Source organism: Melanotaenia boesemani, chromosome 23 (assembly GCF_017639745.1).
Source record: "Melanotaenia boesemani isolate fMelBoe1 chromosome 23, fMelBoe1.pri, whole genome shotgun sequence".
NCBI classification, from domain to species: Eukaryota; Metazoa; Chordata; class Actinopteri; order Atheriniformes; family Melanotaeniidae; genus Melanotaenia; species Melanotaenia boesemani.
Genome location: NC_055704.1, coordinates 2,828,141 through 2,846,268, shown reverse-complemented (window position 1 = coordinate 2,846,268; position 18,128 = coordinate 2,828,141). Strand labels below are relative to the sequence as shown.

Below are 18,128 nucleotides of genomic sequence, written 5' to 3'. Positions count from 1 at the left end.
TGAACCTTTCAGTTAGCTAACGAACAGCGCAGCATTTTATACAGCACAAAAGCTATTATTTTTTATTTAAATCCAAAGTCAAGCAGTTTATTATATTGTCTTTTTTTTATTATTTTTTCCCCATTAAGCAGAAAATGTTAGCTTAACCTTTAGCTTACTAGCTGCATTAGCTCATTAGCCATTAGAAGCTGTCTGTTAAGCTTAGCATCCATCAAATGCTTTCGTCTGTTAGCGTATGTTTGTAAGCTTTAGTAAATGTTTTAATTTAGATAGTAAACCATTTCGAACGCTACACAGAACACGACAAAAATATATTATTCTTTACTACATAGCTCTTATCCTGGTTTGTCTTGTACTTAAAGCAAAGTTAGTTGATTCCAAAGTTTAATAAAACTTTATGTTAAACTGCTGTCTCTCTTCTCACCAGACATTTTTCATTAGCTTGCTAGCTTCTGTCACCCAATGGACGTTCAATCAAAAGCACTTTTATATATTTTTTAAATATTTTTTGTATTTAGTAAAACTATTATAATATTAGTTGTACTGTAAAGAAATATGCTGGTTACACCCTTTAATCTAGTCCAAGTGAAAGTAGGTGGTCTTACAGGCCTTTCAGACACAGGAACGTTGCTTTGAGCTGTTACAAGCTTAAAAACTACTTTACAGAGTCAGTTACACACCTCCTGTGTCTCGCTTTAAATGCCAATCTAATCACAAGCCTAAACCCATAAAGACTGTTTAGTAAGTCAAAAGCACTTGTGTCCTCAACACACCGTAATCCCGTTTGCTGGCAGCATAGTGCTAACCATAATCAGATCTAATTGAGCGAGGGGACGTGACACACCAGTAGATGATGAAGAGTCATCTGGTGACATCTGCAGAAGTTGCAGCGAGAGCCAGAGAGCGGCAGACTGCAGGCGCCGTTCCTGCTTTCTCACCGCTGTCGACATCACTAGCTGCAGCTCCCACAGCAAGCCCACTCCGCTTGCCAGACAACGAAGCTTTCTCAGCACCCATTTTACTCACTTCTGCTGACAGATGATACCTTACATGTTACTGGATGGATTTCAGTCCAAGTTGACATGATGTGGTGATGAAAAATGAAAGACACAGCTGTCTTCAGCCTCCATTTTTCCATTTCAACATCAATTTCACCAAGATATTCCTGGATTATTTTTCCAACATTAACATGTAGTCACTAAATAATGAGAATAAACTTAAAAGAGCACTTTCTACTAAAGTTAAAAAATCAGAACTAGAAGGTTTTAAATAATAGAATATGAAATCATTTTATTTGTAATTAGAGTGACTGCAGACATGTCTTTAGGAAGTCCAAACCAAAATGTAAATGCTTTTTAGACATGTCACTGTTAATTTACAACTTCAAATAAAAAACGAAAAAGATTCATATTTTATTCCCAGTAGAAGACAAACATCGTATCAGATGATGAAACTGACACATTTTACCATGTGATGGAAAATATGAGCTGATATGAGCAACACGTCTATAAAAAAGTAGTTCCAGTGTGATGTTCGGCATGGTGTAAAACGTAGTTCCAGGGTGATGTTCAGCACAGTGTAAAAAGTAGTTCCAGGGTGATGTTCAGCATTATGTAAAAAGTAGTTCCAGGGTGATGTTCAGCACGGTGTAAAAAGTAGTTCCAGGATGATGTTCAGCATGGTGTAAAAAGTAGTTTCAGGGTGATGTTCAGCATGGTGTAAAAAGTAGTTCCAGGATGATGTTCAGCATGGTGTAAAAAGTAGTTCCAGGGTGATGTTCAGCATTATGTAAAAAGTAGTTCCAGGGTGATGTTCAGCACGGTGTAAAAAGTAGTTCCAGGATGATGTTCAGCATGGTGTAAAAAGTAGTTCCAGGGTGATGTTCAGCATGGTGTAAAAAGTAGTTCCAGGGTGATGTTCAGCATGGTGTAAAAAGTAGTTCCAGGGTGATGTTCAGCATGGTGTAAAAAGTAGTTTCAGGGTGATGTTCAGCATGGTGTAAAAAGTAGTTTCAGGGTGATGTTCAGCATGGTGTAAAAAGTAGTTCCAGGGTGATGTTCAGCACGGTGTAAAAAGTAGTTCCAGGATGATGTTCAGCATGGTGGAAAAAGTAGTTCCAGGATGATGTTCAGCATGGTGTAAAAAGTAGTTCCAGGGTGATGTTCAGCATGGTGTAAAAAGTAGTTTCAGGGTGATGTTCAGCATGGTGTAAAAAGTAGTTTCAGGGTGATGTTCAGCATGGTGTAAAAAGTAGTTCCAGGGTGATGTTCAGCATGGTGTAAAAAGTAGTTTCAGGATGATGTTCAGCATGGTGTAAAAAGTAGTTCCAGTGTGATGTTTAACACGGTGTAAAAAGTAGTTCCAGTGTGATATTCAGCATGGTGTAAAAAGTAGTTCCAGTGTGATGTTTAACACGGTCTAAAAAGTAGTTCCAGGGTGATGTTCAGCACGGTATAAAAAGTAGTTTCAGGATGTGGTCCACATCGTCTTGCTGAAATCTTCAAGGCCTTCCCTGAAAGAGACGTTGTCTGGATGGGAGCAGATGTTGCTCTAAAACCTCCATGTACTTTTCAGCATTGATGGAGCTTCACAGATGTGGAAGCTGCCCACGCCATAGACACTAATGCAGCCCCATCCCATCAGAGATGCAGCTTTTCACCTGTCCACTGATAACAAGCTGGATGCTCCCTCTCCTCCTTAGTCTGCAGGACACGCCGTCCATGCTTTCCACAAACTAGTTTATATTTTCATCCAGGTTTCCACTTTGCCTCAGAACATTTTAAATGAGCTTTGGTCCAGAGAAGACGTGCTGGTTCTGGATCCTGTTCACATCTGGCTTCTTCTCTGCATGATGGAGCTTTAACCTGCATTTGTGGATTTTAGGGTGAACTGTGTTCACAGACAGTGATTTCTGGAAGTCTTCCTGAGTTCATGCAGTGGTTTCCAGTAGAGAATCGTGTCTTCTTTTAATGCAGAAGATCACTAGCATTCAGCCTTGTCCAGTGCACACAGAGATTCCTCCTGATTCTCTGAATCTGTAAATATTATACACTGTAGATGGTGGATCTTCAAACTCTTGAGAAACATTTTTCCACATTGTTCCACAATTTTTACACCCAGTTAGTTTCAGATTAGTGAACTTCTGTCCATCTTTTCATCCGAGAGACTCTGCCTCTCCAAAGTGCTCCTTTTATACCCAGTCATGTTACTGACCTGTCGCCAATTAACCTGATTAGTTGTCAAATGCTCCTCCAGGTGTTTCTGATTTGTACCAGTTACTTTTCCAGCCTTTTGTTGCTCCTGTAAACAAACTCCATCAGTGTCAGGAATCTCTTTGGAAACAAAGCTTCCCCAGAGTTTAACATGTTTAATTGGATTATTTCCAATTATGTCTCATGGTTGGATCCAGTAGCCAAAACCTCAGGATCTCTGAGCTCAGAAAATTCCTGTTTGTGGCTGCATGGTGGCGGTGCAGCTCTGTCCTTGTGGTGGGCGTGACTTGTATAATGTGAATGAGTGTAAAACAAGATGGAGGAGGGTGAGGCTGAGGCTTTTTGTACATTCCACTGCAACAAAACACAAGCTGTGCATTCCTGAATTCCTCCGGTCAAATATGTCGCCACCAAGCGAAGATGAAGAGGTTAGTCAGAGGTTAATACCAGAACGGGAAGGCCACCCCTGAGAGGGAGACGTCTCTCAGTCTCTTCATCATCGTTCAATCATCATCATCCATTATCCTGCACCACCTCCTCACACTTCCCTTCAGTTCACACTTTCCCATCATTCCTGTGTCCAGCCTCCATTCCTGTTGGGTTGAACAGGTCTTCCTGATGGAACCTGGGTGTGTCATCACAGGTGAGAAGCTGAGTGTGAAACACGGCTCAAACTGTGAAAATGCTTCCAGATGAGCGGCAGCCGGTCATGTGATGAGGCTCTTTGTTTGAGTCCAGAATCTGAATCTGGTTGCAGGTTTTGTGTCGAGTCCCGTGAGCCGTTAATTGAGATGGGTTAGCGTCTTATCAGAGAGACGGGGGCCCTGGCGGGGACCACTGATGAGGGGTGGATGCCGACAGTGCATGCCTCTGTGAGGAGAGAAAGGAGGGGAGTGCAGATTAAAAGCGGACATTTGTTTTGTGTATGTGCTGCGCTGCCAAAACGCAGCAATTTTCTCTGAATGTAAAACAGCTTTCCTGGCTCAGACCCCGCGGCCCGCTCGCTGCCAGGAAAGACTTCTTTCTTCTACCTGTTTACGTGCAGGTAAAGTGGCTTTCAGACAGCTGGAAGCTGGTGCGAGCTTTCCTTTCCACGCCAGCGAGCTGCCTCGGGATGAGGACAGGTCACGTTTCCTGTCGAGGATCTTTGTCCTCCTGGACGTTCTGTTCCTGAATCCTCTCCAACCAGAGGAGCTCATAAACTGGAAGAAACTCGACTAATTTGCAGACAAACTGGAGGGGGAAACAAGTCCCATGATCTTCTCTGGCACTAATCATTCACCATGAAAACGTTGAAGTTTTTTTAAGGCACTGAATGATGACCTGGAAGGAACAATGGGTTCTGTTTATAATCAGTAATGAATGAAGCGTGTTGCATCACAACATCCAGGCCTGATGTTGGCAGCCTGCACGTTTAACACATAATGTCTTCATTGTGTGTTTCTCAGGTTCCTACGGTGACCTTCACAGTCGTGCTGCTATTTCTGGGTAAAATCAAGGATGCATCAATGAACCACGGTCACAAAACCTTTCAGATAAATGAGTAAATGAAAAACTGTTTCCAACCTGTCAGCCATTAGAGTTGCAACAGGGAAGCCCTGATAAATATACCTGCAAACTGCACGTAGGATCCCCGACCCCCTCCCCCCAGCACGGCCCGTCTGAAACCCCAGGAGGCCGACGGTAGCGCTAGCTAAACATTTAGAGAGTGCACGGTGGGCTTTCATGCTGCTCTTTACACTCAGTGTGTCCACTCCGGCTAACCTGACCCCCCCCCATCAGCTGCTCTGATTAAAGCTCTCCCAGAATAAACTTTGGTCCAGCCCTTTAAAGGAAAACTGCCGGCAGGACTCTGGTGGGGTCCGTGTTTATGTCCAGAGATACACAACGATGAATTTAAACAGGTTTTTAAGATGCAGCTGAAAAAACGTGGACACAGACACGTTTTCATGTCAACCTGCTAAAAAAGGCAGAAAAAAGAGCCGCCCCCCTAACTGGAGGTGGAGACAGATTCATAGACATTGCTGGAGAGTTGGAGCTTAGACTGGGGGACAGGGGACGTATCTTAGATTACATGCAAGGATTTAAGGGGGGGTCACATGCAACACCATCATGTGGATGCAAACAAATGTGTCCACAGTCAACGCTGCTAAAGTATCACAAAGAGTTTTATTCACCTTTAAGAACATTGTGACCAATCAGCTATAGTTTTTAACTATAAATAACAATTAGAAATATCTAATATGTCTACATTGCCTTCATAAAACAACTTTTCTTATTTATTTCTCTTTTATAAAGTCTGGACCTAAACATGCAGAAGCATTCAGTGCACTTTCAGAGTGGTGAAGATAACTGCTGACCAACTGGTATTTCTTTCTGTTCAATGTTTGTCCCTTTATACAGCAGTAAATACATGTTCTATTCTACATCTATTCTACAGTCATTTAGCAGACGCTTTTATCCATAGCAACTTACATCTGAGAGTAAGAACAACACAAGCAAGAATTCAAACAAGATGGAACGTCATAATTAAGTGCTAGTCAGACCGCTGTGAGTCCAGTTGGATGAACACAAAACCTAGTTGACCCTAACAGCCACACTTTCTGCCCTCCGGCAGCAGTTTTGCACATGCACGAGTGATGTTTGCATAAATTAGGAAACGGGTGTATTATGCTCTGGCTGGAGCTGGGTGAGAACATGCGGTTGAAAAGCAGGAATATTCTTAGCGATGCATCTATCTTTTAATCCTGAAACCTTTACAAGCTGACTTTGTTTTTATTTGAGCGGGTCACTGACGCCATTTATCCACATTTTTACTGACCCATTATCTGTTAGTGGGAGCATCAAATGGTGTTCCTCCTGCTTTAGTTCTGAAATATAAAAACATTCATCTCAGGTCTGCTGTTTCAGATGTCGGTATTCACATGAAGCTGGGAAAAACTTGCAAAATGATGCATAGGATATGTGAAATGTTGCTGCCTCATGCTTGAGTAAACATCTTTTCCCACCACAGAGATTTCCTCCGTGATAGCGCCTTGGAGCTGCAGCTCACTCACAGATCTGCTGCTAATTGTGGGAGGCGACAGCTGGAACACATTTCTGATGTTTCAACACATGTCGGGTCAGGACTCTCTGGAGGGGAATGGCGCTGCTGCCCGCAGTGTTTGTCTGACTTACTGTTGTTTGCTCTCCGGAGCTAAGAGAAGACCTCCACATGTGGGGGTTAGCTTAGGAAACATCATTCTCATTCTTCAGGACTTTTAGCTGATTCTTCCAGTTATTTAAGGAACTTACACATTATGTTGTTAATATAACTATGCTGTATCTGCAAGGTTATCACCAATGATAGGTTGTTTTCCTGATACCAGGAACCAACATTTATATTATATGTGTTCACGTGACATGTCTGTTTGCAACCGTTTAAGGAGAGAAACAAGAAAATGAAACTACTTCCAGATGTTTGCTGATCAGAAATCCCTCAGACCTGTTAATCACGCCCATGGAGCTGATTGGTCCATGTCAGACCAACAACAGCGTCACCATCAAAGTCACTTAAATCCCCTTTCTTCCTAATTTTGATGCTCAGTGTGAACTTCAGCAAGTCGTCTTCACCATGTCTACATGACTACATGCTGTCACGTGAATGGCTGGTTAGATATTGGTGTTAACAGGAAGTTGAACAGGTAGAGCTGATGAAGTGGAGGGGGGGGGGGGGGGGGGGGGTGTTTGTATCTGGTGTTAAAAACAAAACAAGCAAACTTTCAGGTTTACCTTATTTAACTGAACAATGTTCTACTGATAAATAAAAAAAAGTTACCAAAAGCAGTTGCATAAATCCAGAGTTGACTTTAGTTTATTTTTATCCTGAAATGAGATCTGGAATCTGCATAATTTATTATTTATTATTTTTCTTCAGGCAGGTTCGGTGCAACTCTTCGTGGCTTTGAGGTGTATAATTCAACATTTTAACTTTAACTCGTATATTTAATATTTTAATACTTCAGGGTTTCTTATGTCTCACTTGAAAAAGGTTTTAATCTATCATTGGGATAGTGTGGTTAAATAAAGCTTGCATAAGAAGTTGGAACAAGTTGATAATGGAAGGAAGAATTTAACTAAAGAGGATGCTTTACTGTGTCTTTGCCGTCACATAAGAGCAGCGACGGCACTGATGGTGTGAAGCTGTTTGATCCTCAGAAACCAGGAATGTTTCCAGACAGAGTCGCATTTAACCCGATTCAGCTTGATCAGTCTGAGTCCCAAACTCGAGTCCCATCTCTGGTTGGCAGATCTCAGATTTAAAAGATCATGTTTGTGGTGGAGAACCACCAAGAATGGCCGATGATAAAAAAAAAAAATAATAATAAAAAAAAAACAAAAAAAAAAAAACAATCATTGTCTTTTTTCTCAAACGTCTCTAAACACCAGTTAAATTAAAAAGCTGAAATCACTGCAGTAAAATCTGAGAGCTGAAATCCAAACTGGACCAGATTCCAGCTTTAAAAAGGAATCCTGGAGCAGCCTTTCCATTGGAAGGTTTCCTCCTAGCAACAGGAATTCAATTCAGTTCAATTCAATTCACTTTATTTGTCCCCAAGGGGCAGTTTTCAAAGGCATAGTAGTAGCTTGTGTTTCCCTGGGTCGGGAAGTTTCCTCCCTGGGTCGGGAAGTTTCCTGCCTGTTTCATCCCGGGATCGGGAGGCATTGTCTGGGGGTCAGTAGCCGTCGTCACTCACTGAATTCAGCTTTGTATTTCTGTGGTGCTGCTGAGCATCTCTGCGCATCCTTGTCTAGCTGTTATTTCAGGCTAAAACTGCCAGACTCCATTAGACTCACATGTCCTTCTCATAGCCTGAAGCCACCTGTTGTACCTGAACCAGCCTACCGGACTCTTCAGGTCAGTGGTGAGTAGATAAAGGCCCATGGTCATGGCTGACTCAGTCCACATCCTCCATCGCTGCAGATTCCTGCCGTCACAACTGCATCAGTTTCGTCTGTAAACACACGTCAGACCTGCAGCCATTTAAACATCAGGACAACTTTCCAGAAAATGGACATTTTGGTGAACAGGGGAGAAGTGGAGCTGCTTTCCTTCATCACATGTGACAGTAAATTAAACATGCTGAGCTTCTGGACCACTGGCCTGAGAAAATGTTTGTGCTCATGGTGGAGAATAAACCCCCAAAGCCCCCTGAAGAAAAACAGCATACTGAAACTGTGTTAACATCCATAAGGATCAGAAATACAACCGGTCTTTATGTTTCCATCTGTGACATGAACAAAAACCACCCCAAAGATGAATGTGATGCTGCAACGTCATCGTCATGGCAGCAGGCTGGTTGGAAACAGGTTCAGTCTTTCTGGAGTTACTGGAGAAATAAAATTAAATCAAGCTAAATAAAAGCAAAAAGTTTATTCTGAATTTATTCTAAGATAAATCATAAAAACAGAAAAATGTGGTGATCACATGACCTCTGGGAACACAAGGATGGCTTGTGGAAATAAACTCTTTGAGTACAGGAAAATTAGAATATGGGGAAGGTTTAAATTGGAGCACAGCTCTGAACTGTACCCGCTGGGACTGATGTTACTGGCTTGAGTTTAATGTTCTGACGGCCTGCGGAAAAAAGCTGTTTTTACTCTGTTTTGGACTTTAAGCTCCTGTATCTTCCTCCAGAGGTCAGTAGGCTGAGCAAGTGGTGTCCAGGGTGGTGGTGTTCTGGATGCTGGTGTCCAGGGTGGTGGTGTTCTGGATGCTGGTGTCCAGAGTGGTGGTGTTCTGGATGCTGGTGTCCAGGGTGGTGGTGTTCTGGATGCTGGTGTCCAGGGTGGTGGTGTTCTGGATGCTGGTGTCCAGAGTGGTGGTGTTCTGGATGCTGGTGTCCAGGGTGGTGGTGTTCTGGATGCTGGTGTCCAGAGTGGTGGTGTTCTGGATGCTGGTGTCTAGGGTGGTGGTGTTCTGGATGCTGGTGTCCAGGGTGGTGTTCTGGATGCTGGTGTCTAGGGTGGTGGTGTTCTGGATGCTGGTGTCCAGGATGGTGATGAGTCATCTAGTGAGGGTAATGGACAGCTGATTGTCTTTTCAGCTGAGCCATCGCCCTTTTTCTTGTCGGCCACCATGCAGCCGGCATACCTCACAGTGATAGTGCTGGTGTACTCCATCAGCTCCACAGTGGCACCCCTCAGTGGTTCAGGTCTTATCTCTCGGAGTGGCTGGGAAACTCCCCCTCATCTACAGCACCATGGCCCTGTGGAATCCAACAAGGCTCAATTCTTGGCTCAATCTTAATCTCATTGTATATTCTTCCATTTAATAAAATCTTTAGAAAATTAGGTATTTCTCACCACTTTTATGCAGCTGATACTTAAATTTAAGTGTGCATGTTTTCTCTAAAATCTTGGGCTGAAAACGAAGCTTTGAGATTGGTCTGTAACTGCATTAAACAGAAGAATCCAGATTTGCCTTGTAGCTAGTGGTAGTTAGTGGGTGTAACTCAGTAAGTTAACTAAGTAAGTTGACAGGGATGAAAAGATGAACAGACTCAGATCAGAATCTGGTTTTAACATTGGTATGTAAACTCTTCGTTAGCCCAATTCTGTCCAGCTGAATCAAGTTTTACCGCCTTTGACGGGTGTGAAGACCAGATAAAACTCTGATCCAGGTCATCTGGATCTCAAAAGAAGGCAAGGTTGGATGGATGTTGAGGTGGAAGCTGCTGAGACAAACAAGTCACAGCACATGATTAAGAACTGAGTGATGAGTCTGAGAAAGTATTTGTCGAAGGAGTCGCCATGGCAGCGTCATCAAACATGAGTCCCTGCAGTGGTTGGTGAATAATCAGCTGTTATCAGCAGTGGGAGGACGGAAATTTTATAATCACGTGTTGTTTTTTACAAAAAGGATTTTTTCCCAGAACTGTTGCTAAACTTTGTCAAATAGACCGACTCTGCAGTTGTTTGTGGATCTGAAATGATTGTGACACTGTGGTTTCCTTTATGTTCCAATGACGCTGCAAATTCCTTTACATGCAGATTCAACAGTAGCCAAACAGCTGCCGTAACTTATATGCTTGCTAGTGTTTGTGTTTGTTTGTTTGTGGGTGGATAGTCATTTTCCACCAGGTGTCTTTTTACTGCAGCAGAGTAGGGTTCTGTGTGACTGCCATGCTCTAAGCCCCACCCACTTCTCTGAACCTCAACCTCTTCATAATAATTTAGTTACTAGGAAATAATAATAATGATGCTGGTGTTTTTAACTAACTCTGGATCCAATCAGTCACTTTTGAATTTCAGTAAATCTAATGCTAATTTGTGGGAGGAGCCTAATCAGGCCACTGGATCTGACCAATCAGAGCAGACTAGGTGTTTTGAGCAGTCAAAGGAAAACTAACAGTAACTCCACCCCCTGTAAAAGATGCAGTAGGCCAAGCGGGGGTGGGTTGTAGGCACCACTGTAATGTTAGCATTAGCATTAGCATCAGGGTAAACATAATATTACGTTGCAGACATATCGTCACAAGATCAGATTAAGTTTGGAGAGTTTGGAACAGCGGAAAGAGTGAGTTGACAAAAAACACATTTTAATGTTGGAAAAACTCATTAAAAGTTTATAAAATGTATAAATTAATTTTCTGTGTCGCAGTCGAGACCATCCTGCCATCGAGTTAATAAAAAACAGTTATGAAAAAAACAGCCGGATATTACTTCTACAAACATGAATCCAAAGTTAAAAAGAAAATTAACTTTTTAAAAAAAGTAAAAGGAAATTTTAAAAAATATCAATTATAACAGCACTACAGGTGGTTTTCATAACAATATGTTGTTTACAGCTTAAAAAAAATTGTGACTAGAAGCAAGCAGTACTAAGAAGCTGAATGTGGAATATGTTATCAGTATATTCAAATATTTGACTGAGAATAGTTATCTTAAAAAACATTTAAAGGTGTGACTTCACGGAAAGATTTTATCCTTTTTCTTTTTTTCGAGAGAATGATGTGCAGATGAGAAAAGGCTCGGTCACTGTTGATCTGTGTGTTATTTCTACTGGAGTTTCTGGAGTTTTAAAAGCTAATTATCTTGTCTTGAATATCAGTCTCAAAACCAGATCTGACTGACCTTTCTGGCTGTTAAATGTTAAATGTGCAAGACTTGTTAAATGTGTAATGTTGGCAGTCTTCGGACTGATGCTGAGCCTCTTATCTTTGGTGAAAAGAAATCTTTGAATCAGATCATAAAACCGGTCTCACAGAGACAATGCTGAGTTTAAAGGTGGGTTAGCTCAGTTCTGAACTCTGCAGCTTCCTGAGGAGTCTGTGCAGCTGCAGCGCCCCCGTCCTGCAGCTTCCTCCTCCTCTACCCTGTGAGGTGGAGGCCCTCCTCTTTGTTAACAAGTCCTCCCCTTCCCTTTGCCTGCGACCTGCTGCAGCTCTCAGCAGCATGCAGCAAACACTCCCATCAGATGGACCTTCAGCAGCAGCAGCAGCAGCAGCGTCTCACCTTCATCAGCTGGACGCCTGCAGGACTTCAAGAGCTGCAGCTGCACAGAGTCTCTGAGGAAGTTTTAATCTGACGAGCCAGAAGATCAGCTCTGGACAGCTTGTTGTTTTGTCTCTAAAGGTGTCATCACCTGGACTTTCTGACATCTCTTTCCCATTGCTGGAAAGTTTGAGAGCGGACATAATTTGTGTTTATCTTTCCGTGTAGGACAGACACGGCTGTGGGAAAGTGAGTTTCCCTCAACTCCCTGCTGCTTTTTTTCCTTTCAGCTTTGTGTTGCAGCACTTTCAGCTTTCTCATGTTCTTCCCTGCTTCTTTCCAGAAACCATGTTCTTGTCCAGGAGAGTCCTGCAGCAGTGGTGCCTCGCTGTGTTCCTGCTCTGCTCCCCGGTGCCACACCACGGACGGCCGCTCGATGCCCTGAGCAGCAGAATGTAAGTCGGTTTCTTCCAGCTGTTTCTCCTCTAAATGATCCGTCTGTGTCCCAGAAACTAGAGCGGACTTGGCTCCGGATCCGGTTTGGTCAAAGTGTTTTCTGAAAGCAGAGAGCGTCTCAGGCTGGTAAAGTCCTGCTGGTGTTAGACCCAGACCGGAACCAAACCTGCTGAGCTTTTTCCACATGGGACAGATCCTGGATGTGATGGCTCGTAATGAATCGGTGTGAAGATGCTCGGCTTGAGTCTTTAACCAGACCAGGTCCAGGCTTCTGGTGTGCTTTGGTGTGCTGACCTCTGACCTCCGACCTGCCCGGGTCGTAACTCCGACCAACAGCAGGAAAATTTTTGGTTGATTTGTTGTTTCCAGGTTCTGAAACGGGTTTTGTTGTGTTTTCCATCAGAAACTAGAAAAGCTTTGAGGGTTCAATCCCTCTTGGCATTTGTTAGGAACTTTAGTATTTTATTTATTGATTGATTTAGTTTTTACATTTATAGTTTAATTCGGGTTTTCTTTTTTCTTTTCTTTTTCTTTTTTTGATTTTTATTTAACTTTTTATTTTTAATTCAAGAGTTTTCTTTTTTGTTTTTGTTTTTTTTATTTTTCTATTTTTGTTTTCATTCAAGTTTCTTCTTTATTTCATTTTATTCTGTTTTATTATTTCTTTTTGTTTTGTTTTGTTTTTTTACAACTTTGGTTAAAGTGTTTTATTTATTTATTTATTTATTCTTTATTCTTTTTAATTTAGTATTTTAGTATAATTCTTTAGTATAATCCAAGTGTTTGAGTAATGAGTGGGTTTCATTGTCTGTTCTGGAAGGTGTGTGGATCAGAACCTCCTGAATCGGACAAGAAGCATCCTGGATTTCTCTCTGAGGAGGCAGAAATCTGTTCTGGTTGACCCAGAAAAGCGGTTCTGTGCTCAGACAGAAACGATTTCCATTCTGTTTGATGGTGAAAACGGATCCGGGTCGGCTTTCAAAGACGATTTACGGGAAATATCTGTATGCATATAAACAAAATCTGCTCCCAGGAGCTCGTTCTGCCTTCAGAGGTCGATACTCAGCAGAATAAGAAACAGAGCTCCGACCCGCGGAGCTGCATCAGGGAGGAGGAGGAGGAGGAGGAAGCCCGGCTGTTTGTGTGTTCAGACACCTTTAGTGTTGCTGCTCGCTGCTTCCCAGGCTTCAGGACCTGTTTTTCAAAGAGTTCAGACTCTGCGTAACGCGACACCGCAGCAAAGCAAAGCTCTGAAAGATAACAGCTGGTCCAGTGGGTCAGAACCAGAGCTCCTCTCTCTCTGATGAGTCAGCTCCTTCATGCCTAAAACAAGCAGATTCCTTCATGATCCTCACTAAGAGGGACATCTCCAAAACCTGAGTCAGTTTGGTGGAAGTTTAGCTTAGGCGGCGGGTTTCTGTGCAGATGGTGCCATCATGTGGCCACTTTGTGCATCTTCATCTTCACCATCATCATCTAGTCCCCTGCAGGCTGTAAATCAGGACCAGACACCACAGCTTCCTCCAGGTTCACCTGGGCGTGGATTCATGGAGAGAAGCTTTAGTTTTACAGCTGAGAGCCACAGTGTGAATATTTGATCTTTATTTTACCTTATAGACAGGCAGAAAGGAGGACTTACACTCCATTCAACCTTCATCTTTCACTTGCACAGATTTCCACCACTTCTCCTCATCATTTATTATTTACAACCACAGTTACATTGAATCTGATGCAGCTTGTCTGTAAAAAGCTGGAACAGGAGCAACAAAAGGCTGGAAAAGTAACTGGTACAAACCAGAAACACCTGGAGGCTCATTTGACAACTAATCAGGTTAACTGGTAACAGCTCAGTAACATGACTGGTTATAAAAGGAGCATTTCAGAGAGGCAGAGTCTCTCAGATGGAAAGATGGACAGCGCTTCACCAATCCGAGGCAAACTGGCTCTAAAAACTGGAACAATTTCAGAAAAATGTTTCTCAAGAGTTTGAGGAGCCACCACCTACCGTGTAGAACAGTGACGGCTTGTGGTGACACTGAGTGGGTGGGCCAACACAGACATTATAGAAGCCAGTTGATCAAATTTTAACATTAAAGGCATTACAATATACAAGATTTAAACTATCACAACAGCATTATGTGCCTTTATAACAAAACAACGTTTCTGACACAAGTTACACAAAATCTTGTTTTTTGACGCTTGTCTTTCTGTGTGATTTTTCTTTCCTTTGGATGGTGTTCCTCCAGTTTTTCATCTAAGGACATTAACGAAAACTGATCTGAATCCACCTCGTTCTCACAGATTTCTGTCATTACCACAAGTTTTGCTACACACACACACACCCACTGGCACAACTCGTTCTTTCACGTCAAGCCATCTGGTCCAAATCCACCGGCTTTGGGATGTACAGATTTAGCCCAGATGAGCAGCAGATGAAGGGGGCGTGTCCCGCCAGCTGTCACTCCGTGTAGATCATGAGCCCATTTTGACAGATTTACTGTTTTTCAGTGCAGATTTTGCTCTGTAGCTGCTACTAGCTGATCGAGAATTGAAACAATCTGTTTAAAGATTTTATTGACTTAATGAATTTATTATTTTCTTGTCATTATTTTCATAAAATCAAGGGAGGGCTAAACCCAGCCGTCCCTGATGTAGAACATCAATAGATTCATAGAATCAGGAGGAATCTCTGTGTGGAGCCTTCTGTTGCTCCTGTTCTAACTTTTTCCGTGTTGCTGCATCAGATTAACTATCAGCTGATTTTTTTCATGAAATGATAAAATGTCACAGTTTCATCATCTGACATGTTGTTTATTTTCTACTGGGAATAAAATATGAGTTGATGAGCTTTGGTTTCATTCAGTTTTTAGTAAAAGTCTGAGTCTAATCTGAAAAAATCTTTGTGTTCCTGCAGGAAACGATCGGTGACTCACACTCAGCTGATGCATGACAAAAGCCGGACGCTGCAGGATTTCAGGCGTCGCATGTGGCTGCAGGAGCTCCTGGATGTCGTCCACACGGCCGAGATCCGTGACCCCCCGGTTCGGACCACCGGGACAGGCGGCAGCAGCAGCGGCGCCGGCATCGGGCTGCCGGGGGTCGGGCTGAGCATCCACCTCAGCACCACCGGCAGCACCCTGCACTCCAAACCCCCCGGAGGAACCAAAAACCTGCCCATCAGCTTCCAGGTGGACGAGGAGGAGGGCACCAACCTGCCGCAGGAGACCAACAAGTCACAGACGTACAAAGATGGCGTCCTGAAGGTGCCCGGCAAGAGGAAGAAAAAAGGGAGGTCTGGGAAGAAGAGGGAAGGGGAGAAGAGGAAGAGGAGGGCACGCTCGTTGGCATGGAGACTGGAAGATGAAGCTGGGAGCGGACTCCACCTGGAGTGGAGGTCCCTGCTTGGCCTGCAGAGGCCGAAGCATTGAAACGCCGTCAGTCTCTGACGAAGGTGAGACACCTGCTCAATGACACCTTTTAAAGGTTCAAATCCCAAAGAGTCCAAACAGTTCAGATGGTTTCATGTTTTCATGGTTTGAAACTGGAAACCTGCAGCAGTCCAATAACAACCGGGCTGACCTCAGAATAAAAAAATGGTGGAAAAGTGAAATGAAAATTTATGTCCTGCTTCACAAACCAACCTTTGATGATGTCAGTGCAGCCATTACAACAAAGATACGAACTAAACTGAATTGGCTACAAGTTTTCTTCATATTTAAAGTCAGATTTACTCATTTCAGTGGGATATTCCTGACTTGACGATAACTATAACTATTTCAAAAACCACACCATGCACCACTAAAAAATCAATTCAAAACAAACAGCTGTCGGGGAGAATTTTTAAAATAACTTCAGAAATATTTTATTAAAACATTGAGATTTTATAAGTTGTGCAGCATTCAGTCTTACCTAATAGATAGATAGCTAGAGAGATAGATGACATAATAATGAAATGAAAAGAGATAGGAAGTAAATTTGACCTAAAAAAAATTAAATCTCATATTCTACATGTATTTGTTTATCTAATTTGGCCCAGTCGGTATACCATACATTAGGGTTCTACTGGACTCATCAGCACCCCTTCAGGCAGCTGGAGGGAACACATCGGGGTCATGCCAGTGTGTTTTGGTTTTATTAGGGACCAGGAACTATGTTTTTTTGGTCCAACAAGGACTCATGAAACAGGTTCTGGTTCTGTGCTCATGACACTGACAATGTTTACTGGTGTTTGTGGTTAAAAACGATGAAAAACTGACCCGATTTTTCCTCTGTGTTTGTTTTGCAGAAACCTTCGGACAGTTGTGGTGGACTCCTAAATACTCACGATGCAGCCATTTGTAATTGTGATTGTTTGGAAAGAAATTGGAAAATATTTATTGTGTGTAAATATTCTAAATATAACAGAATAGATTGCAGAATATGGTAAAAAAGAAAAAAAAAAAAAGAGAAAAACTTGTTTGTGAATTCTTGCTTTTTCCTTTTTTAAACTCCAATTATGTCTGATTTTTTTTCTTGCTGTAATTTATTTTGTCTGGATGGTGTATTTATTTTGTAAATGTATCGAGGTGCTGCTGACCTTCTATATTTTTGTACCATAATGCACTTTAGATATATAAATATAAATATATATACCATTGATTTTGTTCATGGACTTGTTTTTGTGGTGGACTGAAATGAAGAAAAGACGGCTCTTCATCTTGTTCTCGGGATGTTTTTCTGCCTTCGTTGAAGCCATTGTTGTCTTGGATCCTCCTGATGCCTCTAGTGTCCGTTTGCTCCACGACCTGCTCAGCTTCTCAATGCCAAAGTTCAGATATGTACATAAACCAAACACAGCTCCACACCATTGTTTTTGGCACTTGCACTGAAACACTCTGTACTGAATGGATTAAACATTTGACAGTATCCTCTTCTCTGACTCTGTCTTTGTTGTCTGAGGTGATTTTCACTCAATTCTGCAGCTGATGAAGAAGATGAGATGAGATACCTTTATTCGTCCCAAGTGGGAAAACTTCATCGCAACAGCAGCAAAACAGTTGTTCAAAATTAGTAAAGTCATAACAATGATCAAATTAAATAAATAAAATGTATTTAAAAAAGAACAAAAATTGCAGGGTGTTTATGGTCTACTGGGAGCAGTGCTGGTTTCCAGTCTAAGAATCTGCCATAGCGCTGCTTCAAAAACGTGAAGAAGTCTGTCTCTGAAGGAGCTCTGCAGGGCTAATATAGAGTTCATGAGGGTATGGGACAACAGCTGTACCCATCATCTTCCTTCCCATCACCAAGTCCTTGGACAATCTGGGACAAATATGCAGGACAGGAGTCATAAACTCACCAGGCCACCCAAACTCATGAACTCATGAATGATACATTTGCTAACACTCATGTAAGTTTATACACACATATAACCACCACACATACAATCACCACGTATATAACCACCACACATACAATCACCACGTATATAACCACCACACATACAATCACCACGTATATAACCACCACATATAAAATCACCACGTATGTAACCACCACACATACAATCACTACGTATATAACCACCACACATAAAATCACCACGTATATAACCACCACACATACAATCACCACGTATATAACCACCACATATAAAATCACCACGTATATAACCACCACACATATGATCACCACGTATATGACCACCACACATACAATCACCACATATATAACCACCACACATACAATCACCACGTATATAACCACCACACATACAATCACCACGTATATAACCACCACATATACAATCAGCACATATATAACCACCACACATACAATCACCACGTATATAACCACCACACATACAATCACCACGTATATAACCACCACACATGAAATCACCACGTATATAACCACCACACATACAATCACCACGTATATAACCACCACATATACAATCACCACGTATATAACCACCACACATACAATCAGCACATATATAACCACCAC

At 42.2% G+C, this 18,128-nt stretch overlaps 1 protein-coding gene across 2 annotated transcripts; it reads left to right on the top strand.

The window, feature by feature from the left end:
- The first annotated feature begins 11,666 nt into the window (after positions 1-11,666).
- On the top strand, positions 11,667-17,028 carry pthlha (parathyroid hormone-like hormone a). 2 transcript variants are annotated; one of them, XM_041977758.1, is made up of 4 exons: positions 11,667-11,936; positions 12,031-12,142; positions 15,058-15,594; positions 16,429-17,028. In XM_041977758.1, exons 2-3 carry the CDS (start codon positions 12,036-12,038, stop codon positions 15,569-15,571), a joined length of 621 nt encoding a protein of 206 aa, XP_041833692.1. In that variant the 5' UTR covers positions 11,667-11,936; positions 12,031-12,035; the 3' UTR covers positions 15,572-15,594; positions 16,429-17,028. The 2 variants fall into 2 exon arrangements, with proteins under 2 accessions (XP_041833692.1, XP_041833693.1); XM_041977759.1 differs by having other exon boundaries at positions 11,667-11,940.
- The last annotated feature ends 1,100 nt before the right edge of the window (positions 17,029-18,128 follow it).